General features: G+C 44.6%; 1 protein-coding gene across 4 annotated transcripts in view; it reads right to left on the reverse strand.

Moving 5' to 3' along the window:
- Nucleotides 1-21,593, reverse strand: part of RNF220 (ring finger protein 220) — a 739,925-nt gene extending 718,332 nt beyond the window's left edge. For all 4 annotated transcript variants that reach the window (XM_030206266.1, XM_030206264.1, XM_030206265.1 and 1 more), the window contains exon 1: nt 20,969-21,593. In XM_030206266.1, coding sequence (XP_030062126.1) covers nt 20,969-21,593 — 625 coding nt within the window. The remainder of the gene's footprint in view (nt 1-20,968) is intronic.
- Nucleotides 21,594-26,069: the final 4,476 nt, after the last annotated feature.

Raw genomic sequence — 26,069 nt, forward strand, 5'->3', positions numbered from 1 at the left:
TCCACCAGTTGACAAGAGGTCAACCTCATATTATTTCCTCTTCCTGGCCTATGTGAACTGCCATAGGCATGCCTGTAATTTTTCTGGACTTCTCAAGCACATCTGGTGTGAGGTATCTTCCTCCTTTTATTTATTTATTTAGATTGTGCTCACACCTTTGCTCAAGGTGAGTTACATTCAGGTACTCTGGATATTTCTCTGTCCCAGGAGGGCTACAAATCTAAGTTTGCACCTGAGGCAATGGAGAGTTAAGTGACTTGTCCAAGCTCACAAGGAGCAGCAGTGGGGTTTGAACTGGTCACCTCTGGATTGCAAGACCGGTGCTCTAACCACTAGGCCACTCCTCCACTAGCAACATTCTATGTAGAATCTCAGATAATATCAACATTCCATGTAGAATCTCAAATAGTAGGAACATTCCAGAATCTCAAAAAGTGGCAACATTCCATATAGAATCTTCAATAGTAGCAATATTCCATATATTTATTTATTTAGATTTTGCTCACACCTTTTTCTGTAGTAGCTCAAGGTGAGTTACATTCAGGTACTCTGGATATTTCTCTGTCCCAGGAGGGCTCACAATCTAAGTTTGTACCTGAGGAAATGGAGGGTTAAGTGACTTGCCCAAGATCACAAGGAGCAGCAGTGGGATTTGAACTGGCCACCTCTGGATTGCAAGACTGGTGCTTTAACCACTAGGCCACTCCTCCACTAGCAACATTCTATGTAGAATCTCAAATAGTAGGAACATTCCAGAATCTCAAAAAGTGGCAACATTCCATGTAGAATCTTCAATAGTAGCAATATTCCATATATTTATTTATTTAGATTTTGCTCACACCTTTTTCTGTAGTAGCTCAAGGTGAGTTACATTCAGGTACTCTGGATATTTCTCTGTCCCAGGAGGGCTCATGATCTAAGTTTGTACCTGAGGCAATGGAGGGTTAAGTGACTTGTCCAAGCTCACAAGGAGCAGCAGTGGGATTTGAACTGGTCACCTCTGGATTGCAAGACCGGTGCTCTAACCACTAGGCCACTCCTCCACTCCAAAGAATCTTGTTACTCTTTGGGGTTCTACATGGAATGTTGCTACACTTTCAAATTCTGCATGGAATCTTGTTATTCTTTAGAATTCTAGAATCTTTATTTATTTAGATTGTGCTCACACCTTTGCTCAAGGTGAGTTACATTCAGGTGCTCTGGATATTTCTCTGTCCCAGGAGGGCTCAAAATCTAAGTTTGTACCTGAGGCAATGGAGGGTTAAGTGACTTTGCCCAAGATCACAAGGAGCTGCCTGTGCCTGAAGTGGGAATCGAACTCAGTTCCTCAGGACCAAAGTCCACCACCCTAACCACTAGGCCACTCCTCCACTATTCAGACACTTAATCAATTAGGTGAGATATAAACTGAAATGAACACTGTTAAAAAATATTTCAACAGCATTAGCGATGGAAATTGTAAGGCTGTATCAAAATGATTGCAAAAGAAATTGAGGCAGAAAAGAATATCAAGAAGGAAATAGAAGCAAAATGACTGAAAAGATAAAGAAAAAAGTGACAGCCATCAATACATTGAAAATGGCACCGCTTGTGCTGTTACTAGAGTTCACTTTAAGCCAGCATCACAAGTCCGTGAGGTAGCAACTGGCACCAAGACAACATCCAAAATGCTACACACAGGGCTGCCCATGCGGCAATGTGTGAGGAAAAAGCTATCAGATTCTTCTCACTATCCATTAACCATCGCACACCGGGCTAATGGTGGTAACAGCAAACAGAAGCAGCAAGCGCACAGCTACCTGAACCACCCCTCCTGCAGGGCAACTGACAGGAAGAGCCAATGTAGCCTGGCTGCCACAATACTCAGCGTCCCTTGCAGCATAAGAGACGCAAGCAGGACAGCTAGGCCAGATGGCCAAGCCATCGGGGACCACTGTATCCATACCTCTCTCATCACATCTCCATAGCCCACCATGACAATTAAATCAGGGCAGCATGAAAAAAAAAACGAAGCACTGGAAAATGTTTCATTTCAGCAGGAAAAACAAGGCTCCGACACAAAAGAGAAGGTAAAAAACTACTATTTTTCAAAGCCCAACTATACGCTTATCCAGGGCCTTAAAAAGCATCTTGAGGTCCTTTTACTAAAGCTTAGCGTGCTCACTGAATGCTAAGAAGCCCATCAGGGCTGGTGCTAGACATGAGAAAATGTAGTAAAAACTCAAATTCATTGCCAGAGAATGTAGTAAAAACAGTTAGCTTAGCAGGGTTTCAAAAAAGGTTCAGCTAGCTTTCTAAAAGAAAAGTCCATAAGCCATTATTAACGGTTATAGTCTCCCATATCTTAAACAGCGTGCTCCATAAAAGCAAGTATTGTTAGAATCTCATTAGCAAATTAGCAGAGCCATTGGAAAACGTTAGGAATAAGAAGATGCAATGGTGTAGCCAGACAGTCAGTTTTGGGTGGGAACAAAAAAGCAGAGTAAGTCAAATGGGAAAAGGTTCGATATTGTAGAGTAATTTGATAAGGCATATTTCTAAGTGTAGCAATTCATGAATGGAAACTGCCGTTTATAAAATTGCCATGGATTTAGGCACCAGTTGTGTACCTGTAAATATCTGAACAAGCTAGAGGTGTTCATTGGGGCCTGGTTTAAGCAATATTTGTACATGCTCTCCAATTTAAAACTTGTTTAAATTACCCTCATAAAGAGGAACTTTTGTAGGAAGGTGGGGTGTCCAGTCTTCGTGCTGAAAGTCTCCCTTTTTCTCCACCCACCTCTATTTAGGCCCATAAGATATTAAGCAACTATATGAAAAGTTAATTGCCAACGTGTTAGATACAGGTGTCTTAAACTTAACTGTCTGTATACATCGATAAACATGCATGTCCAAACAATTTACTGTTTTTAATGAGATTCACAGGCATTATTAGGTGAATTATTAGAAACAGATTTACTCTGATTTAAAATCTGTATTAAAATAATTTTTTTAAAGAAAGATTCAAGCATCATCAACACATCTTAATAAAATAGTGCAAACTACAGGGAGCAAAAATAATTGTGTATTTTGCACTAATTATAACTTGGTCAAAATTTATTTTGAGGATAAGCAGCATAAAATGTATTTTACTATTTTGGGATCTTGCCAGGTACCTCTATTCAGGAAATCTAGACTGCCCCAATTTGATTGTCTGCACATTTCGTCCATTAGATTGTAAGCTCCTTTGAGCAGGGACTGTCCTTCTTTGTTAAACTGTACAGCGCTGCGTAACCCTAGTAGCGCTTTAGAAATGTTAAGTAGTAGTAGTAGTACTTGTGACCTGGAGTGTCCACTGTTGGAAACAAGATGCTGGGCTTGATGGACGTTCGGTCTGCCCCAGTATGGCAATACTTACGTACTTATGTTGAGGGCAGATGCTGGGGAGGAGACCCCAAAGCTTGATTGCAGGCTGCTCCTCTTTCAACTTCAGGCAAGTTTGGGAACCCCTGTAACATGGGGGCCCAGGGCAATTGCCCTGTTTGCCTACCCCTGAAGCCCATAGGTCTAAAATGGGCCCCTCTATGCAGCTATTACCCACAACAGTGGCGTTCCTAGGGGGACTGACACCCGGGGCGGATCGCCGATGCGCCCCGCCCACCTGGGTGCAGCGCCCCCCCCCCGGAACAGCGCGACGCCCCCCCCCCCCGGCGAAAGAACCCCGATCCCCCGGCAAAAGAACCCCCCCGGGTGCACGCCGCTGGGGGGGGGGGGTGCCGCGCCCCTGCCGGCTCTTCGTTTTCATGCTCCCTCTGCCCCGGAACAGGAAGTAACCTGTTCCGGGGCAGAGGGAGCATGAAAACGAAGAGCCGGCAGGCGCGCGGGCACCCCCCCAGCGGCGTGCACCCGGGGCGGACTGCCCCCACCGCCTCCCCTTGGTACGCCACTGACCCACATACATCACAAAAGCCACCTGTTGTATTCATAGTTCTCATTGAACTACATAAGACCTCCCACTATCTGATATGTTACCAGTATCCCTCATCAGTAGCTGCAGTCCACTCCCAGGGGTTCTGCCAGTAATAGTACATCTCTGTTTCCTCGTCCCCTTCAAACAGAAATGTTTACATAGTAACATAGTAGATGACGGCAGAAAAAGACCTGCACGGTCCATCCAATCTGCCCAACAAGATAAACTCATATGTGCTACTTCTTGTGTATACCTTACCTTGATTTGTATCTGCCATTTTCAGGGCACAGACCGTAGAAGTCTTGCCCAGCACCAGCCCCGCCTCCCAAACACCAGCCCCGCCTCCCAATCTCGGCTAAGCTTCTGAGGATCCATTCCTTTCCTTTATCAGCCTGTTTTATTTCATCGAGCATCTAAACCTCCAGCAATACTCACAGTTACAGACGGACATAAGTGCCTTGCTATAAAACATCAGAGATTCACAGAGAAGAGGAAGAAGAGAGGGATGAAGGAGAAGGGAAACATTAAAACCTGAAACAGTCTGATCAGTAACGGATGAGTTCTGGAGAAAAAAAACACAGCACCTCTACACTGGCAACACACATCTTTCCAAATGTCTCCAAATGGGTTAGTTTTACACATGAAACCAAAAACTGAAAATTTGCTCTAGATGGTAACTAAGGGGTCCTTTTAGTATGGTGCGCTGAAAAATGGCCTGCGGTAGCGTAGGTGTGGGTTTTGAGCGCACGCAGAATCATTTTTCAGCGCACCTGTAAAAAAGGCCTTTTTTTAAATTTTTGCCGAAAATAGACGCACGGCCATTTTGGGTCTGAGACTTTACCGCCAGCCATTGACTCCATCGCTCCCGAATTATTCAACCACCATGTCCAAAGGAGTGGAGGAGTGATTTAGAGATATATGCTAAAACGGAGGACGTTTACAGCAGAACCCGAATTGGCGAACCACTCCTAAACACCTCAAGAGAAATCACCTTGAAGTTTTTGGCTTCCGTGGAGCTTACATTGAATGCCATCTGGAAGGCACTTCGGGACGTGACGGCGATAGTAAATAACTTTGTTTCAGATATAATCTTATTGGAGAGTTACATGAACAATTTGACTGAACCCTTTGAGAGTGAAAAATTGATATAATAAATGAAGTTCTACACAAGCAAGAAGTGGTTATGATCCTGAAAATTATAATGGACCACAAACTTTGAATGATAAGGTGGATGTTATTGTGGATGATTAATGTCAAGATTATTGTTCTTCCCAGAGTTCCAGGTATGACTCCTAAAGTTTTCCTCAGAAAAATTTCCTTAATTATTACTTCGAAAGGAGTGAAGCCTGTGAAAACTGGGATTGCTTTAATCAGTGGGATTTGAATTAGAGATCTGAGTATATGTATCGTTAAATAATTTCTGTTTTTTAAAAGAGAGAGAATGTAATCAGATGTATTATTTCTAACTAAAATCTGGACAATAAGTATGTTCTCAATGAAATGAATTGACTATACACCGTATTTGGTCTTGAAGAAGCCAACCAGATGATCAATGTGGAATAATGTATTAGATGAGTAATATCTGGGGATAATCAGGTTAATACCATGTTTTCTTTTTTTTTTGTTTACTGTTTAATTGATCTCCTTGTCTTATTTCACTCTCCCTATTTTTCCTCACTTTGTGGTCTAAGAAAGAGAAAGATTGTATATAATCCATATATCTAGTTGGGATTGTTTTCTTCTTATATTGTATTAATGTGCAATCATCTCTGTATTACTGTTTGCAAGTGACCCTTGTAAAATGAAAAATTATAAATAAATGATTTTTTAAAAATGTATATCCCGCTTTATACTTTCTAATCATAGTACAAACGTTATTCCCCCGGATTGTACATATGGCACCAAAAACCTTGTGCTGAAATTTTCACACAGATCAAAGATGTGCATGGAAATTAATTAGCTAATGAGCTATTAACTTGCAATAAATTGATGTTAATCAATTATAGCAGTTAATTGGCAGTAATTGAAATTTGCACATGCATCTTCCTTCCTGCTGTTCTATAACAGCTTTCAAACTATGCACCGTGGCTTACCGAATAATTTTCACCGACGCCCCAACATACAAGACCGACCAGATCAATCTACCACTGAGAAACACAAAAACCGGAGCTAGAAACTTCCTAACACTCCATTTCCCTAGATGTCAAAAACTCATTTACAAATCGGTATAAGCAGTGAGTTTTCCATATCAAAGCATCAAACGGTGGAACCCGAAGTATCTACACAAACTTCCACAAACAACTCAAGACCTACCTGTTCCACAAACAGAGCCAAATTTAAAACACTCTGTTTGACCTTCAAGGCCCTTAAAGAAAATAGACCAGAGTACTTGAAGAGCAGGATCTCCCTCTACACACCTTCAAGGTCACTAAGTTCCTCCCAAGGAGTTTCCCTAAACACACCCTCTCCAAAGGGCATCACACGATGTGATACCCGCAAGCGAGCCTTCTCCTTAGTAGCCCCCACACTCTGGATTGCTCTCCCTGAAAGGCTCTGCTTAACACAAGACTATCTCTACTTCAGAAAGCAGCTGAAAGCTTGGCTCTTCAACCAGGCCTTTAATGGAAGACGTAAATGACACCGGCTGACATATTATAGCCAAGATAATGTTTAAGCACCTTTCTGATTTCATTTGCAACGCTCTTTAACTAGTCCCTTATTTTCTTACTCCTGTTACTCTATCTTATCTATCTATATGTTCCATCTTTGCTTATACCCTATGCTATTAAAATGTTTTATCATATATTGTGTTGAAATCGAAAGTAGCATACTATCAGGCTTATTTTCGAAAGAGAAGGAAGCCCATCTTTCGACACAAATCGGGAGATGGGCATCCTTCTCCCAGGGTCGCCCAAATTGGCATAATCGAAAGCCAATTTTGGGCGTCCCCAACTGCTTTCCGTCACAGGGATGACCAAAGTTCCCAGGGGGCATGTCGGAAGCGTAGCGAAGGCGGGTCTTGGGTATGCCTAACACATAGGCATCCTCGACCCAGAAAGAAAAAAAAAGACGAGCACTTGGACAACTTTACTTGGTCCTTTTTTTCTTACTTCGTCACAGAAAGAATGATGGTTGAATGAAACAGCCTCCCAAGGATGGAGCTGGTGACCAAAAAAGGAAAGGGAAAGGGGAAATGGAACTTTATATACCGCCTTTCTGAGGTTTTTGCAACTACATTCAAAGTGGTTTACATATATTCAGGTACTTATTTTGTACCAGGGGCAATGGAGGGTTTAGTGACTTACCCAGAGTCACAAGGAGCTGCAGTGGGAATCAGACTCAGTTCCCCAGGATCAAAATCCACTCCGCTAACCACTAGGCTACTCCTCCACTCATTCCACCAATAAGAGCCAACCTCATCAGTGATGTCACAATGGCTTGATTGCCCGATACTTGGCTCACTTCTGATATTGTGATGTCATAAGGGAAAGGGAAATGATATACCGCCTTTCTGAGGTTTTTGCAACTACATTCAAAGCGGTTTACATATATTCAGGTACTTATTTTGTACCAGGGACAATGGAGGGTTAAGTAACTTGCCCAGAGTCACAAGGAGCTGTAGTGGGAATTGAACTCAGTTCCCCAGGATCAAAGTCCACTAGGCTACTCCTCCACTCATTCCACCAATAAGAGCCAACCTCATCAGTGATGTCACAATGGCTTGATTGCCCAATACATTCCCCAGGATCAAAGTCCACTGCACTAACCACTAGGCTACTACTCCAATCAAAGGTAATAAACATACAAGACCCTGAGGGCAGGCACAAAGCTAAATCCAGACATCAAGTAGGTTCTGTGATATTGCAACACATCACATTCCCTGTATCAGAGTGGGGGGGGGGGGGGGGGGGGGGGAGGGGGGTCTACCTGCATGCACTACAGCTAGGTCTCCATGAAAGGAAATGAGTACTTGTGCAGATGGGTTGCCCTTCTTCCTACTGCCTAGTATTTACAAATAAGCGTTTGATTCCCTACGCTACACTGCATGTTGGGGGGTCTTACAAGTCCCTCTTTAGTACAATGAGACTGTAGGACACTGAGCTTCATATGTATCTGCACCATCAAGGCAGAGCCCTACAAAACCAATTAAGCATTTAATATGGCATATAGCTTCCTCTAATGACATTTTCAACTGTCTTTCTGCAGTCCAGAAGATTGGGAATTTTTTAAAATTCAATTCCATATCTGTACAGCTTCCTGACCTCTGCTATGTGTGTGTGTGTGTGTGTGTGTGTGTGTGTGTATATACATATTTTTTTCTTGTTATTTCTTTTAATCATGAAGAATAAAAAATACTTTGTTAGTTCATGTAGGGTACTCCAAAGGTTGAGAGGAAAAGAACAGAGCATGCAGAAAAAGCAAAGTTACTTACCTGTAGCAGGTGTTCTCTGAGGACCGTAGGCCAAGTAATCTCACAGCTGGGTGATGTCATCTGATGGAGCCTGATGCAGACAATGACTAGTGAGATCAAGAACTTTCCAGCCGCGTCCCACCATGCATGCGCTGGTGCCTTTCCACCCAACGTGCGAACATCATTGTAAAAAGCTAAAGAATACAAGGCCAAAGGGAGGTGGGAGGGTATGAGAGAATACTTGGCCTACTATCCTTGGAAAACATCTGCTTTCAGGTTGTGGAGGTACAGCCTAGAACAGAAACAAAAATGGACCTGGGGGGGGGTCGAGTTGGATGCTAGACACCAATCAAATTCTGCAGGACTGCTTGCCTGAACCGGCTGTCTCATCGGGTATCCTGCTCAAGGCAGTAATGAGATGTGAATGTGTGGAGAAAGGAAACATTGCAGCTTTTCAAATCCCCTCTATGGAATCTGACCTCAAGTGGGTTACTGACGTAGCCATAAACCTGGGCATAAGTACAGGAGGTGCAATCTCTGCTAGCCAACTGGAAATTGTGCGTTTGCTGAGGGCTACCCCTATCCTGTTTGGGACAAAAGAAACAAAAAGCTGGGTGAACTGTCTAGGGGCTTTAGTCCACTTCAGATAGAAGGCTAAGGCTCGCTTGCAATCCAAGGTATACAGTACACTACTGCTAGGGTGGGCATGCGGATTTGGGAAAATGTTGGAAGAACTTATTGACTGATTAAGATGGAACTCCGACACCTACTTTAGGAAGAAACGTAGGATGTGTGGGGAAAACTACTGCGTTACGGTGAAATGTAATGTAAAGTGGATGATCTGCTTGAGCTTGGAGCTCACTGACCCTGTGAGCTGAAGTGACCGCCACCAGAAACACAACTTTCCAGGTCAAATACTTCAGGTGACAGGAATCAAGCAGCTCAAAAGGAGCTTTCATCAGCTGGGTGAGGACAACGTTGAGATCCCATGACACAGTTGGAGGTTTGATCGGGGGGGGGGGGGGGGGGGGGAGGGGGCTTTGTCAATAACAAAAAACAAATAACATTTGGTGGTAAGCAGCAGAGAAATGGGGACAAAGGCCAACCGGGCAGCTTCACAAACACCCTAATGCCAACTCCGAGCTGGCACAGGGCTTCCAGCAGTAAGGGCGCCCTTCTTCACTGCGCTGTTCCCTGAACATCAGAAGGGAATAGGAAATTACCTCTTCTGTATCCCTTTCACTATGATAGCATGCTCATTGCGCTAATCCTTGACATGTTCCTTCTTTCCCACGCTACCAGCCTCTCTCCATTCTGTGCTACTAAGTGCAGGCACTAGACGTTTTGATTTATTGTTTTTAGGGTCTATCCCTTGGCTTTTTGTATTTTAATTCTAATCTCTACATTCTAAGGAGCATAGGAGCCAACTTTTCAAAATGATTGGGGGTGCTGAATTTTTTTTTTTTTTTATAGGTGGTGCATTCCCCCCTCCCCTCTCCCCTCCCTCATCCCCCTGCCCCTCCCTCTGTCCCCGCTGCCCCGTCCCCCCTTCCCCGTCCCTCCTCCCTCGCCCCCCCTCCCCTCCCTCCATTCTAGGCCCCTCATCCCTCCCTCCCTCCCTCCCAGTTCCAGCCCCTCCCAGTTCCAGGCCCCTCTCCCTCCCTCCCCCCCATCTCTTCGAGTTCTAGGCCCCCCTCCCTCCCCTCTCTCTCTCCTTTCCCTCCCTCCCCTCCCTCCATTCGAGGTCAGGCCCCCTCTCTCTTCGAATTCCAGAGCCTCCCTCCCTCCGAGTTCCAGGGCCCCCTCCCTCTCGCCAAGTTCCAGGGTCCCCCTCCCTCCCTCTTAGTTCCGAGGTCATCCCCCCTGCCCCCTCTGAGTTCCAGGGTCCCTCTGAGTTCCAAGGCCCCCTTCCTCCCTCCCTTTGAGTTCCAGGCCCCCTCCCTCCGAATTTTAAGTCATCTTACCTTGTCGGGGTTATGGCGGGACCAAAGCTGAGAGAGAGAGAGAAGGGAAGACTGAACTAAGCGCCGAGCCTACATGCTTTTCACCGCTGCTGCCACTGTAACCCCGACGAGGTAAGATGATGATTTTAAAATTCGGAGGGAGGGGGCCTGGAACTTGAAGGGAGGGAGAAGGGATGAAGGGAACTTCCGGTGCTTGAAATATTGGGGGTGCTTGAGCACCCACAGCACCCACAGAGTTGGCGCCTATGCTAAGGGGCCCTTTTACTAAAAGGCAGTAAGCACAAACGCTGCTTACCACACACTAAAAGGAAGTATTGTCATGGGCGGCCCGACCATTAGGCCAGCTGAGCAGGGGCCTCAGGTGGCATTCTTCAGGGGCGGCACTTCCCAACTCTTCGGGGAGCGGCCACCCCATTCGTGGTGTTTACTTGTTTTGTCACATTCCAAACCTGGCAGCGATTTCCATACGCTACCCTGCTGCCGGCACCCAACTCTTCCCTTTACTGCGGCTGCCTCTCTGATGTCATTTCCGCAAACGGGGGATGGCATTTCTGCCTGGAGAGGGGGAGGTGGCATCTTAGCTCCGCCTCAGGCGGTATCTTGGCTTGGGCCGGCACTGAGTATCGTTCTATTCTATTCAGGGTATTTATACCCTTTGATATCAATAAAGAGTCTGAGCAGGTTACATAAATTCAAGAAAATACTGAAAAGTTTGGAAGGCTTACAAAATTAATCGTTCAGATATTTACTGAAAAGATAAGTTTTCAAGCCCTTATGAAATCACATGAATTTGTGCAGATTTGTATAGATTTCCAGTTTACTGGCCTGGAACAAAAAAGAGCCATTATGAACCCTCTTATAATGAACTTTCCTAACAGACAGAAACCCCAACAGCACAGCAGAACAGGAACGAGAATTTTCTCGAAGCACTTAAGCAATGGTGTTGCATGATGATAACACGAACAGCCACGGATCAATTTGGGTGCAGTATTTTCCAATAACTGCAGTATGTCAATTTTTTTTTTGCATTTAATCCACCATATAAAACATTACAATAATCCAACCGAGGTAACACAATAGCCTGAACATGCGAAAATGTTGAACAGAAAAACCAGATCTAATCGCTCTTAATTGACATCCTACAGTAATTTTTTAGTCATGCTAAAAAAAAAATCAAATATTTTTTAGCCTAGGGTGTGTTTCGGGGAGAAGAGAAGTCATGCCCTGCGCTAATCAGAAACTTGTTGCGTGTTTAATCCCTTATTGGTATTGGTAAGGGCTGACACGCTAATGAGAAAATTAAAATTGTGGCCATTTTACTGCTGCGCTACAAGTGGTCTCAGCGCATGGGAAACCTACAAGCTAAAAATAGCGCAGGCTGCTTTTTAGCAGAGCTTAGTAAAAGGGCCCCTCAGTAAAATAGGGTTCCGTGCGAGTCTTTCGTATCACCAATATTCTGGTACAGAGTAATAAAACACTGAAGTAAATAAACAGAATCAAATCAGCTCTGACCCCAACCCTCGCACAGACAGGAATTATAATCAAACTGACCACAGAAATAATGACAAGAGGTTAGTGCCTGGTATGGGGCTAGCACGGAAGAGAAAAGACAGCCTCTCATTCCCAAGGCACATTGCCCCTATTGTTTCAAATTAGAAATGTGACAGGCTGGAAGAGCAGGCATCAGACACACACACATGGTGCTTCGGAGTCAGCCATTTACAAGACAGGTTGATTTTATGATGACTTTTATGGTAACAGGTACCTTGGGCCAAGGCAGGAGGAGTCTTTCAGCACTGGAAAGTTAACACAGCGCCTAATTCAACTAGACAGCCTAAGGAAGCAAGAGCGACAGGGAAAAGAGAAGACTCAAACATCTCTATTACTCCCCTCAGCATTGTAAAGGGGCAAGATGCAACAGACTGCGATGGTAGAACAGGGAAAATAACATCTGCTGGACTTCACAACGGATCAGTGAAGAGTAGAAAAGGAAATTAAAAAGGGAAAAACATTCTTTGGATTCAGGAACGAGATTGCATTAGCTGTACCTCCTATATCGTCATCTTCCTCCTTTCCAAAATCCTGGGATAAATCATCCCAGTGATCCGTGCAGAACATTCTGTAGAGGAGACCTTTAATTAGCCAAACTGGTGACTGTATTTCTTTCACTACTAAGGATTTCAGCTATCAGTACACAAACACATGTAACATAGTAACATAGTAGATGACGGCAGAAAAAGACCTGCCCGGTCCATCTAGTCTGCCCAACAAGATACAATTTTCTTTAACTTGTCCCTTCTAATAACTAAAGACCCTTACTCCAGTACAGTTAGGTAGGGGATCTAGTGTTTACACTGAATATGCGTCAATCACAGAGCACTGAAACCCAGTGTCGTATAGTAACCAAGTAAAAGTAACGCGTTACAATACTTAAGTAAGCATTTCGTTACTTTTACTTGTTACCAAGTTCAAGAAAAGCATGAGCACTTTTACTTGTAACAAAGTATTATCTGAACCAGTTTTACCTGCTTCGTTACAAGTAAAAGGCTGAAGCACTCAATTTTCCTCCCCACTCCTCCTTTTTGCATGGCTCTGACATACCCCCTCCCACTCCCCCTCCCCATGGGGTCCTTAACATTTGCTTCAGTGTTTAGCAGCTGCAGCAGTTAAGGCTTCCCCTCTCCAGTCCAGTCTCTCTACCTTACAGGCAACAGGCAGTGCCCGGGGGCCCAGAGGCTCTCTCCCCCCCCCCTCGCCCTGGTGGTCTAATGGCCTCTTTGGGGGCAGGAAAGAACCCCACTCTGTCCTGCCCACTGCTGCGGCACCGCTGCATTTTCAAATGGTTGCCAAGACTGCTGAGACCCACAAGACTACCGTGGGAAGTCTTGGCAGCCATTTTGAAAATGCGGCAGTGCCGGGCAAAGCAGCAGCAGTGGGCAGGAAAGAGTGGGGTTCTTTCCTACTCCTGAAGAGGGCATTAGGCCACCAGGGCCCTTCAAGATAGGATCGGGGAGGGTCCACTGAGGCTCGGAGGGCTGTAGTGTGCACGAGGGTTACTGGAAAAAAAGGTGGGGGGCTGCAATGTGTGGGGGGAGCTGAAAACAAAGGTGGATGGGGGGGTGTCTGTGCATACCTTTTGGCCAGGAATAGGGGGCAGCATGGTGGTGGTAGCGGCTGCGTGAGGTGGCCGGGAGGCCCAATGACCTTTACCGGTTGGGGCCCAGATCACTGTCAGTCCACCCCTATCTCATGCCATCTATCCTTGATTCCTCACTCCGTGTGTCTAGCATTACTCTCTCAGTCTCCCTCCCCTCATGTGGTCCTTAAAAACTTGCCTTCCGTACCCGTCAGCTATAGCCGTTCACACAGCAACCTCCCGCGGGCTACAAGGTTGCAGCAGTGAAGACAGGCAATCCTCTGGAAGACTATGGGGCCTTCTCTCTGCCATGTCTCACCCACGCTGGAGGTTTCCTGTTCACTGCTAGGACCTCGCAGCTCGCCCGAGGTAGTTTGCGTTAATCACTGCGGCTCCTTACCCTGCTGGAGACTGCCTATGCTGATCTTCACTACTATGGATTTGCTCCTGGTTCTTCTTTTTTATACTTTAAGAGCTTCAAAATATGATGACAGGTCTATGACTAGCTGAAGGCTGGGGGGGGGGGGGGGGAGGTTTATATGAGTGAGAAAGACTGGGTGAAGGCTGGGGAGGGGATGATGCACCGTCATATTTTTCCACTATTTGGCAAAACATGGCAAAATACGATGGTGCATGCTTCGACCCTCCAAATGTTACAAAAGATTAAATGTGGCCCCAGTACAAAAAGGATGGGCAAGTCTGGTGTAGATCTTCTCTTTCTCCTTTGATTAAAGGGGTTGCAATTGTTTTGGAAGACACTTTTAATAAAGATCTGGATGTCCAGATAGACAATTTATTTATTTATTTATTTGTTACATTTGTACCCCACATTTCCCCACCAATTTGCAGGCTCAATGTGGCTTACATAGTACCGAAAAAAGCGTTCGCCATTTCGGTTGATAACAAAATACAAGGTTATATTGTGGTCGAATGAGATCGGTGTGTATCAGGCACCATGATGGTCGGAGGGAATGAAGATTGTATATTGTCCAGTACGATCATTGCTTGTGTGGTGTTGCTGGGTGTGGGGAATTACGGTGGGCCAGTGGGGTAAGCCTTTTTGAAGAAGTTGGTTTTTAGTGATTTGCCTTTTTCAAAACAAGTTTTAGCTGCTGTCAAAAGATGTCTCTGTATCTTTAGGCAATTTGGGGGGCTTCGAACTTTTCTTACTGAACCAGCACAACATAGAGTGATGTTCAGAAGTCCTGCATCACTGGGCCAAAATCTGGTTGAAGCCCTTTAAAACAAATGTTGAAACGGTGTAACTGACTATTTTATGAGATTTTGTTCTGTGGTCACATGTAATAATCCTTTTTCCAGGCTGCAACCGACTCTCAGCTGCGTCATTGACTGTTATTTGGATATTTCCACTTAGGGTTACCATAGGGCTCCAGAAAAAGGAGGACACATTGATCCAGTCCGGGTTTTGCTTCCAGACTGGCTCAACTGGCCTCCTTTTTCTGGAGCCCTATGGTAACCCTATTTCCACTGGAAAGCCGCATTGAGCCTGTCATGAGTAGGAAAGTGCGGGGTACAAATGTAACAAAAAAAATAAATAAAAATCGTGTGCCACTGATTCTCGATCAGCTTTCCTTTTATTTTGTTGTGTTTGATTTTAATTTTAATTGATGTTAATTTCCTGTGTCCACTGCTGTGATACAACTGCCATTAGAAGTATATCGAATTTAATAAACAAACACACATTTTGTGGTCACAATACTTTAATACATTAGGCACTTTTTTACTTTTACCTGAGTCCATTTTTTATGGATTTACATTGTACTTTTCACTTTTACTTAAGTACTTTGACCTAGTACTTTAAAGCAGTGTTTCCCAAGTCCGGTCCTGGAGTAGCCTTTGCCAGTCAGGTTTTCAGGATATCCACAATGAATATGTATGAAAGAGATTTGCATAGAATGGAGGCGGGGTATGCAAATCAAGTTCATGCATATTCATTGTGGATATCCTGAAAACCTGACTGGCAAGGGGGTACTCCAGGACCGGACTTGGGAAACACTGCTTTAAACAAATGAATCAAAACCATGACATTTCATTCCTTAAGCCGGTTAATGTTTCCAGGTCATTGAGACTTGGAAACTGAGGCCCTGGGCTTTAGAACTCAATAAACCGGTTTTGCAGTGCAGGGGCGTAGCCAGACAGCAGATTTTGGGTGGGCCTAGGCAAGAAGTGGGTGGCCACCAAATGTTCTCTCCCCCACCCCCACAGCAAAAAAATATCTCAGCCGGTGGGAAAATGCTTCTCTCCAGTCTCCACCTTGGTAGTCTGCAGCAGGCATGCGCTGAAAACTGAGCATGCGAAGAAGGTGCCAGTATTGTGGAGAGCAGCATTTTCATTACCATGTGCTGCTGTTGGATGGGCCTGTTCCAGTGAGGTAGAAAAGGCAATACTGGCTCCTTTCCATCTACCACAGCCCCCTTTGCCCACCTCTGAGACAGCTGGTTTTTCCCTTTCATAGATAACATGGTTCCTGCTCCCTGTCCATGGCAGCAATGATACAGTGCTATGCATGCTTTTGACTGTGTAATCAGCGCTAAAGGCTACATTTTCAAAGAGGTGATTAGGATCTACTAAGGAGCACCATATATATTCCTGTACTTTCACCACATATATACTTTTCACTGCATTAAAAAGAGCTGTTACAGGGAGAATTTTAGAGGTATAGGTGCAAACTGCGCAGGTACATTTAGGCAGTGGCGTTCCTAGGGGCGCTGACACCCGGGGCGGATCGCCGATGCACCCCCCCCCTGTGCAGCGCGACCCCCCCCCCAGCGAAAGAACCCCCTCCCCCCCTGGGTGCACGCTGCTGGGGGGGGGGGGTGCCGCGCGCCGGTCAGTGTTGTTCGTTTCCATGCTCCCTCTGCCCCGGAACATTCCTGTTCCGGGGCAGAGGGAGCATGGAAACAAATGATACTGACTGGCCCGCGGCACCCCCCCAGCAGCATGCACCTGGAGCGGACCGCCCCCACTGCCCCCCCCCCCTTGGTATGCCACTGCATTTAGGGGTCCTTTTACTAAGGTGTGCTGAAAAATGGCCTGCAGTAGTGCAGGCGCGGGTTTTGGGTTCGCGCATATCCATTTTTCAGCGTGACAGAACATAAGCATCGCCATGCTGGGACAGACCAAGGGTCCATCGAGCCCAGCACCCTGTCACCGACAGCAGCCAAAAGAACAAGCAATTTGTCCAGCCCATCCTAGAAATACTGTATTATTCCCTTGTCCACTCAATAACATTCTATGGCTTTTTCCTCCAGGAAGCCGTCCAACCCTTTTTTGAAGTCCCCCTAAGTTAACCGCCTTAACCACCTTTTCCGGCAGCGAATTCCAGAGTTTAACTACGCGTTGAGTGAAGAAAAATTTCCTCCGATTCGTTTTAAATTTACCACACTGCAGCTTCATCGCATGCCCCCTGTAAAAAACGCCTTTTAAAATTTTTGCCGAAAATGGACGTGCGGCAAAATAAAAATTGGCGCCCGTCCATTTTGAGTCTGAGACCTTACCACCAGCCATTGACTTAGCAGTAAGGTCTCACGTGTTAACTGGGTGGTAATGACCTGCGCGCGTCAAATGCCACTTGACGCGAGTAGCGGACATGTGCCAGAAAATGAAATTACCGCAAGAGCCACACAGTAGCCGGGCGGTAACTCCAAATTAACACGCGCTGCGCACGTGTAGACGCTCACATGGCTTAGTAAAACGGTCCCTTAAGTTTCAAAAGTGTGCGTGTCCAGTAGACAAGCTGCTAATACAGATTCTATATACCATCGTTCAATATAATGCAGAACAGCCACGCTATAAGCCACTCTTCAAATATAAAAGTATGCACACTCCTTGAATCTGAAAATCAGCTGAATTTGTCAGGGTTGAAAAGTACAGACATACCTGTGCGGTTAGGAAACCTATTCAACATTCACCTATTAAACGTTCTCTCATTCGTACCTCACAGATACAGGCAATAAATAGGATTATTTTGCCTCCCTCAGTCAATTAATCCAGCAGTGTGACCAATCCAAGCATTATGGTCATAAGATCTCATTTTTTATGACTTTATTTTTTCTTGTACTTAACAGTGGAAGGCACAGCAGTGGCGTTCCTAGGAGGGAGCGGTGGGTGCGGTCCGCCCCGGGTGCATGCCGCTGGGGGGGTGCCACGCGCCTGTCCGCTACGTTCGTTCTGTGCTCTCTCTGCCCCGGAACAGGTTATTTCCTGTTCCGGGGCAGAGGGAACATGGAAACGAACGAAGCGGACAGGCGCGCGGCACCCCCCCCCCCCCCAGCGGCATGTACCCGGGAGGGGGGGGGTCCTTTGCCGGGGGGGTGTCCTTTCGCCGGGGGGAGGGTCGCGCTGCATCCGGGGGGCGGGGCGCATCGGCGATCCGCCCCGGGTGTCAGCCCCCCTAGGACGCCACTGAGGCACAGCATATAGTAATTGATTATATTTGTATAAAATCGATTTATATGGGAATCATTAATGACATCCAAGAAATCAACAGGCCTAGTCTTCTGATTATCAGTTCAGTGTACCCTGTGAACAAGAGGGCACTGGGTGGAGTGCAAACAAATGATTTCTAGGGACCAAGGATGAAGCAGAGAGCTGGGAGAATTCAGTGCACTCTGCATTTTATTCTGAAACAGAAGAAAACCTTGTCAATGCATCTGGCCTCAAGCTGCCTCACTTTTCTGGTGCCAACTTTTAATATTTAAATCTCATGGTCAGAAGCTTCTGGGTTACTGTAGACCCTCGGCCCCTGGGCCAAGCCATATCAATATTTTGCCCAACACAGCACCAGCTACTAGAAAAGCTTGGGGCAGAACCAAAAATTGGTTTGTTTGCCCCTCTAGCTAAAAGTTGTTCTGCTGCCCCCGGCCTGAGTCAAGAAAGCAGACCCCACTATCTGGGAACTGAAACACTCAAGGAGAATTGTGACCCTGCTCCAACTTCTTGCACACTTAGTCTATCACCAGCATAGAGGCAAAAATTAAAAAGAATAGTGATGGACAGAAAATGTCCCAGAGAATAATAAGCCACAGACAGAACAACGAGACACAGCCAAGAATCGGAGGAAGCAAATTTTATTGGTCCGACGTGGCCCATGTTTCGGCAAATGCATGCGTCATGGGGTCAGTATGTTGCTATACCAAAGCCGAGCTTCTTTTTTCAGTTCTTCACAAACAGTATTATAATATCGATTGGAACTGGTTCGTACTCTCTGCTTTTGTAGAACTGAAAAAGGAAGTTTGGCTTTGGTGCAACGACATATTGACCCCTGATGCAGGCATTCGCCGAAACATGGGCCGTGTTGGGTCTAATCAAATTTGCTTCCTCCGACTCTCAGCACCGTCTCGTTGTTCCATCAGCTTTGTGTTGTTGCTTTTCTCTGGTCTGCTTTGTCTAGAGAATAGTAAGTCGTCAGACTGACTAGCTTAAAAAGGACAAAGGAATAAGAAAGCTGGTTAGTCATAGTAACAAGGGCATAACACACAAAAAAGAAAAACTAAGATCTAGTCAAGGACTATTATATACACTCTGGCGATGACAACAAGTGAATGATGAATAGACCCAACAGTGTCACTGTGTTAGCAATATTCCTGCTTTGACATTTCCACCTGACAGCACAGAACCAATGACACTGAAAGCACAGCAGACCTCACTCAACATATACAGTATTAAGTGCATCTCCACTACACGTATTCTGTGGTTTCTTTTTTACACCCAAAGGTATATTAGAACTATAGAAATCCTTTGTCTGCAGGATCCCTGTTCATCTACTAGTAATTTCCAAACACAGAGCTGTGCCGGTTTCTCTGAGAGGTTGCGATGCATATCAGCATTTCTCAAATTTGGTCCTCGGGACCCCTAGATAACCACAATGAAGTAAATGTGAGATCTTCCGCATACCTTTGGGTCTAAAAATCAGATTAATTTGCATAATTTTAAATACCCTGAAAACCACACTCAAGGTCAGATTTCAGGCAGCAACTGGTTCATGTATGTGTACGAAACACACATACCTGCACACATGCAAAACTTAATTAACGCTTTCTGGAAAGGGCACGTCTTGCAAAGAGGGACGTCAGATGCTACAAGGCAAGAACATGGTCCATCAAACTACCCAATTCTCCTGTGTTTGGGAGATTCACTCTGAGCGGCAAGTTTTATTTGAGGAAACAAGGTTTTCGTTTTTTTTATTTCTATCCTCAGTGACACCTTTCTGACCGGCTCAAAGAAAATCAAATGACTGAAAACACCAAGCATGCAATGGACAATGCTTTCTTTTGTTTTTTAGATTCAACCATTTCATAAAGGCGAGCCATAGAGTTTGACGTTCTTTACAGTGGTAGAAAGCAGGTGCAGGGGGGCAGTTTTTCCAGAGTTTAGCTGGGGATCTTTTCACATGAATGTATGTGTATGTACATGTAAATATCTGAACATTCCACTTCAGTGATTTTAATTAGATTCTAAATAAATTGTGTTAGTTCTGGAATGTATTCACATTTAGTCCTCTCTTGCACAAAAGAATTTAACAGTTTGACGGGTTTTGTTTCTACATGGTTCTACGGTTGTAGACTTGCTTAGAAAAAGGGTCCCTTTAAAACGAACAGCTGCAGGAGGTGTTTCTCTGCACTAACACTGCAGTGGATGGGATTGGGAATCCGGCTTCATACAGTGTCAAAGTACCACTTTACATTTTCTGCTATGAAACCAACAGTTTTAACAGTGGCGATCCTAGGTCGGCTGCCACCTGGGGCGGATCGCCGCTGCGCATCCCCCCCCCCACCGGGTGCAGCGGTGTCCATCCCCCCAGGGTGCAGCACGACACCTCCCCCCAGCGCAATGACACCCCCCCTCCCCGGCGCATTCTTGGCTGCTGGAGGGTGCAGAGAGAAGCCGCGCGCCTGTCGGCTCCGCTGGCTCCCTGATCCCTCTGCCCCGGAACAGGAAGTAACCTGTTCCAGGGCAGAGGGAGCAGGGAACCAGCGGAGCCGACAGGCACGCAGCTGCTCTCTGCACCCGTGGCGAACCGCCCCCACCGCCCTGTCCTTGCTACGCCACTGAGTTTTAACATTAATGAAGCAATAAATGGAGTCCTTACTATCCCAGTACCTTACCGAATCTAAAATCCATAATATTGAACATTTCTTGTTCATAAATAGGCTTCATTCCACTGTGCATCTGATATTTATTGTTGTACATGTGCACAGACTTACTGTTACGTGCAAACATTTAAGAACATTTTAGGAATAAGTTACACTGGCTGGGTCAGGATACTGTAATCTGACACAGTGGCGTAGCTAGGTGGGGCGCCAGGGGAGCGGCCCACTCCCCCAAACGGAGTTCTGCCGGCACCTATTTTTTTCTGGTCGTGTTGCATTGAAAATGTGCGCCGGCAGAAGTCCGCTCTCGCCCTCCCTGCGCCGTCAACCTGGCTCCGCTTCTGATCTGACAGACCTATGAAATGTTCAGAGGAAACAAAGAGTTCAGGTACTCACATCTGTCGTTTCGGTCTTCGGGGCTGGAGGAGGTCTCTCTGTCGGAAATGAGGCCAGACACAGCAAAAATCTTTTTCCCGGTGTCATCAACTTTAAGCGAGCCTGGGGAGCCGGAGGGAAGCTGACTGCCAAACTCATACTCCTTGCCCTCGGCATCAGAAAAGCGCAGGTGTGGAGAGTCTCCATCATGGCAGTTCTTCAAGCGTTTGGCCGGCGTGAAGGCCGACTGGTAGCTCTCACGGTCCTCGCTAGACGCGAAAGGCCGGAAGGCACCAACGCCGCTGTGGTTCAACATGCTGATTGGGGTGCAGTCCAGATTATGGGGAGAAAACTGAGGATGTAGATGCAGCAAAGATGGAGGGAAATCCCGACTGGGGAAAGCTGCTGGCACCCCACCCTGGCGGTGGTACATGGATGCAAAGGTATATGAACCATTAGTGAAAGGAATGTGTACCTCCTTGTCCACTGACACCGGGACCCCAAAAGGCCTTGGCTGCTGGCAGGGAATGGAGGCATCGCGGCTGGCTTCCGCAGTGGAGGCCAAAACCATCAGTGCTGGAGAAGCCAAGGGGTTCGGGAGGAAGGAGGAATTCTCCATCTTGAACGCTGCTCGGTGCAAGTCCATCGGTGCTGTTGTTCTTCAGTAAAATACAGAGGGAAATGCTTTCCTCTTTGAGGAAAAAGGAAGACTGCCAAGGCTCAGGGCAGGCAGTATCACTGCGACAGCATTATCTTCCCAGACCTGAGGGAAACACAAGCAAAGAAACCACTCAAGGAAACCAGAAGCAAATACTCATCCGTGCTGGGTTTTGTTTCAACTGGAATGAACATTTCAACAATAAATATCCCTTCAATCTGAAAAAGAAAACCCATCTTCCAAACGAAAGGTCATCAAGTGATTGAACTGTGCTGCGAGAGCTTCAGAGGACTCACAAACTTCACTTGAAATGGGCAAAATTAAAAATCAAAACACCAAAAAAACCCCAAGATTCTGGACATTAAAGTTATCTGTGAAACTAACATCTGGGTTTGTTTGTTTTTTTATATTTCATTTGTGAGTCTTTCAAATCCTTCTCTAATCACACAGTAACAATTATAAACAAAACCATAATGCAGTGCTGACCTGTGAAATACTTGCCCTGTTAAAAGCAGACCTCCTGATTTTTTTAATAATTGTGTTGCATTAGAGAATAAAGCAGCTATTCTTGTAACAGATCAGTTTTTCTTTTGCCAAATAAATTTTGACTGTAATGTTCCTTTTGATTAAAAAAAAAGTTATTATTTTACATGATGTATTATGTTCTGTTAATTTGAGACAACATTCACTGATTGCTTCTCTTTTCTCCAGAATGGCTGTATGAATTTATTATTAAAAATGTTTTTTAGAAAAGTAAAATATATATATAGGTACACACACACATATATATATATACAATTAAACTATAGGAATATTATGTGCATGCAAATGTGCATAATTGGATATAGTTATTTACAAAAAAAAATAACACTTCAAGAAAGATGCATATTCGCAAAATTAAATATTACACATGTATGTACATAAAAATGTATAGAGTCTGCTTTCTGCTCAAACTGGGCTGAACAAAACTAGATAAAAAGAAGAAGACTGAGAAATGACTAAACGCTTGGTGTCTCATCACACTTTCAAAATATTTTAAAGCACACTGCACGCACTGCTCTGTCTCCGCTAGCATCTGTCTACCAGGGGAAAAGGAGAACGGTGCTGAAATTGTAGTTAGTAATGTACTGGGTTTTAAACAGATTTCCAGCTCATCATGGATTAGCCATTAATAGTGCAAAATGTTAGTGTTTTCAAGTACTCTAATCTTGATTATGCCTGGCAGAAAGAAGGCGAAGTGGCAAAGCCCTGGGAAAGAACTTGCCCGGCCTTTTGCCAGTCTACGGTAGCAGTTTAGCCAAAAGCAGTTCTCTGATTTTTATCTCCAGTGGTCTACATTTTGAACTGAAGTCCTGAGATTCAACGATAGAGAAGGTAGAAGTTTTAATCAAAATAGCCAGTATGTGAAATCTCCTATTCTTTGGTATTTACCAGCTCAGAAATGTTTATTTGTTTGTTTGTTTGTTTTCTTTCATTTCTTGCATATTGTCTACAAGCCCAAAAGCTACTGAAGTGGAGATGTGTGTGTGTGTGTGTGTGTGTGTGTGTGTGTGTGTGTGTGTATCATTCCTACCCCACTAATTTGTTAGATTTAAAATATGCAGATGTGGATATATATGTGTTCACACAAAATAGAAAAATGTTGACTAATTTACATAAGATGCTATGGCCAACGCCTTCTTAATGGTGCTGTAATAAACAAATAATTGCCATACAAATGAAAGTATTGAGTCCAACCGCACACCTGATGCACACAAGATGTACCAGCTACCTTTCTCATGGACAGACTGGGACAAGCCCTCAGTGCATCTGGCCTTCAGCAAATTAACCATCTCCACAGTACAGAGACATGAGTTTTGTCTAGCACTTGCCTCCACCTACCCTCCTCTCCTCCATCCCGTACACATTAATTGATTTGATTTGCTTACTTTATTTCTTGTCTATTAGATTGTAAGCTCTTTGAGCAGGGACTGTCTTTCTTCTATGTTTGTGCAGCGCTGCGTATGCCTTGTAGCGCTATAGAAATGCTAAATAGTAGTAGTAGCAGGTCTCCCTTTCGAATCATCAACTATTACAACTGTTACAAACTCTGCTTATAATTATTGTACTGCTAGACAAATTAAAAATTCCACTAACACACATTTTAACAAAGAAGCTGGAATGCCTCTAAACTTGATAAAAACAGAGGAAAAAAATCTACCAGTTCCATCCTCTGAAGTACATTAAAAAAAGCCAAAACCCAGTCCAGTTTACTGTATCCCTCTCGCCTTGTCTACACTGTCCATGCTGCATTAAGAGAAGGATTATTATGTCAACAGGTCTTTCTTCCTCCAAGATACTTCCCATAAAGAATATTTGGCTTGATCGTGAAACGGCCTTTTAAATATGATAAATTGGAAAGGTTCTTGTGGAACAAATCGGTTGTCTTCACTGGAAGTTTACACAAGTGAACAGGATCGATTTGCAAGCTCTGTTTTCACAGGGGCTCTGCTGTCCTTTTCGGCTTGAGGAGTGGTGTTCTTTTAAATCGAGATACAATGTATCAGCAGAGTCGCTCTGAATCTGCAGTGACAGACACAAACTCACACTAGAAAACTCAAAATGGTGAAACCGCTAAGAAAAGTGTCATGTGTATATTGCATGGAATAATGAGAAAATAAGTACTGACACACATTATACTTTTCTCTTACTGTATGCGAACGGACTGAGATTAGTAGAGATGCAGAAGCTTCTTTAAAGTGATGTACTGCCCTTTGGTCATTCACTGCAAACAATCTTAAGAATGTGAGCCCACTAGGGACAGAGAAGGGACCTGTAATAATCTATGCAAATCCTTTGGTAGTACCACAGAAAGGCGGTATATTCGTGACTCCCGTTACAGCACTAGTGCAAGAAAAAGTGTGCTTGAAGGAATTCTTTGCAGCAGGGCTCCTTCACTTTCCTCCTGGCTGCAGACTACCTGCCCCAGGACCCACTCAGGACTGAATGAAGGGGAGCTAGATGCAGGGAAACAAAGGCTGGGCAGCCCAGGGATAACACTTCCTTCCATTCAGCTGCCATTAGTCATTGCAAAGATGAGCAGACCCCCCTCCCCATAATATTGCTTCCTCATTTGGCAGCCTTCCTAGCAGACATCAACACTAAATGAGCAGATTATGTATCTGGCATTAAGGGCTCTTCTCTCTTGCAAATCTGAAATGTTTCTTGTCGGGTTTACAGCAGTGAGGGGACAGGGCCAGCCTGTTGAGGCAGGGGGAGCTGGAGCTGTTACAGGATGCTTTCTCCTCCTCGGTAGGCATGTGAAACATTTTTAAAATGAAAAAAAAAAAACCCCAAAACTAAAAGAAATAGACACAGCAAGCTATATACTGTGATTCCCTCCTTCCCCAAGAAAAGTGGTTTAATTGTAAAATAATAATTATGCACCTGAAACATTAAACAGAAAAGGAGCATTTGGTGGGGTTTAAATATTAGGACCCCAGTTAACGGGATGTCTCTGGTATTCCATCTGGAATGGGCTTCAGCTCTCCCATGTTCATTGCTCTGTCTTTTAACCTCTTTCCTACTTGTTTCCTCTGATTTTTGTATTGTGTAAACTGCTCTAGTGCTCCATGTGAAGGGCGGTATAACACGTTACAAACTAAACAAACAAAAGAGATACTTCAATATTGTATTACAGACACGTCAGGTTAGGTATAAACTGCTGTACAAGTCTCAGAATTTGGCCGTCAGCATATCTGACTCTGCTCACTGGGCCTTATTGCATGAAAACAAATAAATCGAACTTTATTTGCAACTAGTTGACTTTAGTAATCTGACAGTACTATCACCTCGTCCTACAATGAACTGCAAAATTATCACTAGCACATACTGTTGTTGTTATTTTAAACCAAGAACTTTTGTTTTCTTAATTTGAAAGTCCAGTTCTCCCAGTCTCCCCTCCTCTTCTCTCACCCCCATTAGCAGCCTACACAGTTTTAACTGTAACAGGCCAGCATCATTATGAAAATCTATAGTTAATACACTTCCAATGTCAAAATGTCATGCGTTTAAACACAAAACTCCAAATAAGAAAACTAAATGAATCTCTTAATTAAAAAATTATAGATTGGAGGATGATCCGACTGAATGCTGGTCCTGGATAGATCTAAAGGCACCACAGGTACCAGGAAAATAGGGACCACATTTCTCTGTCTCTATGCTGATTATTTTTAATTTAGCACCCTGTGCAAATCCAGATTAAAATAACTCCAGTTATTGATCTGGGCAGTGAAATTGACATTAATTTTAGTTCACTTCTCACTTTGCAAAGAGATCAATAGCCAGTAATAACAGCTGACATCTCTACTGAAAGGAGGAGAAAGAGGAGCTGAGGACAGAAATCGAAAAAGCAACCAAATAAATCTGCAGCTACTTTTCTATGGTAAAAAGAAAATCTTAGGAGCCATGCTGGAAAATGGTTTT

Source organism: Microcaecilia unicolor, chromosome 6 (assembly GCF_901765095.1).
Source record: "Microcaecilia unicolor chromosome 6, aMicUni1.1, whole genome shotgun sequence".
NCBI classification, from domain to species: Eukaryota; Metazoa; Chordata; class Amphibia; order Gymnophiona; family Siphonopidae; genus Microcaecilia; species Microcaecilia unicolor.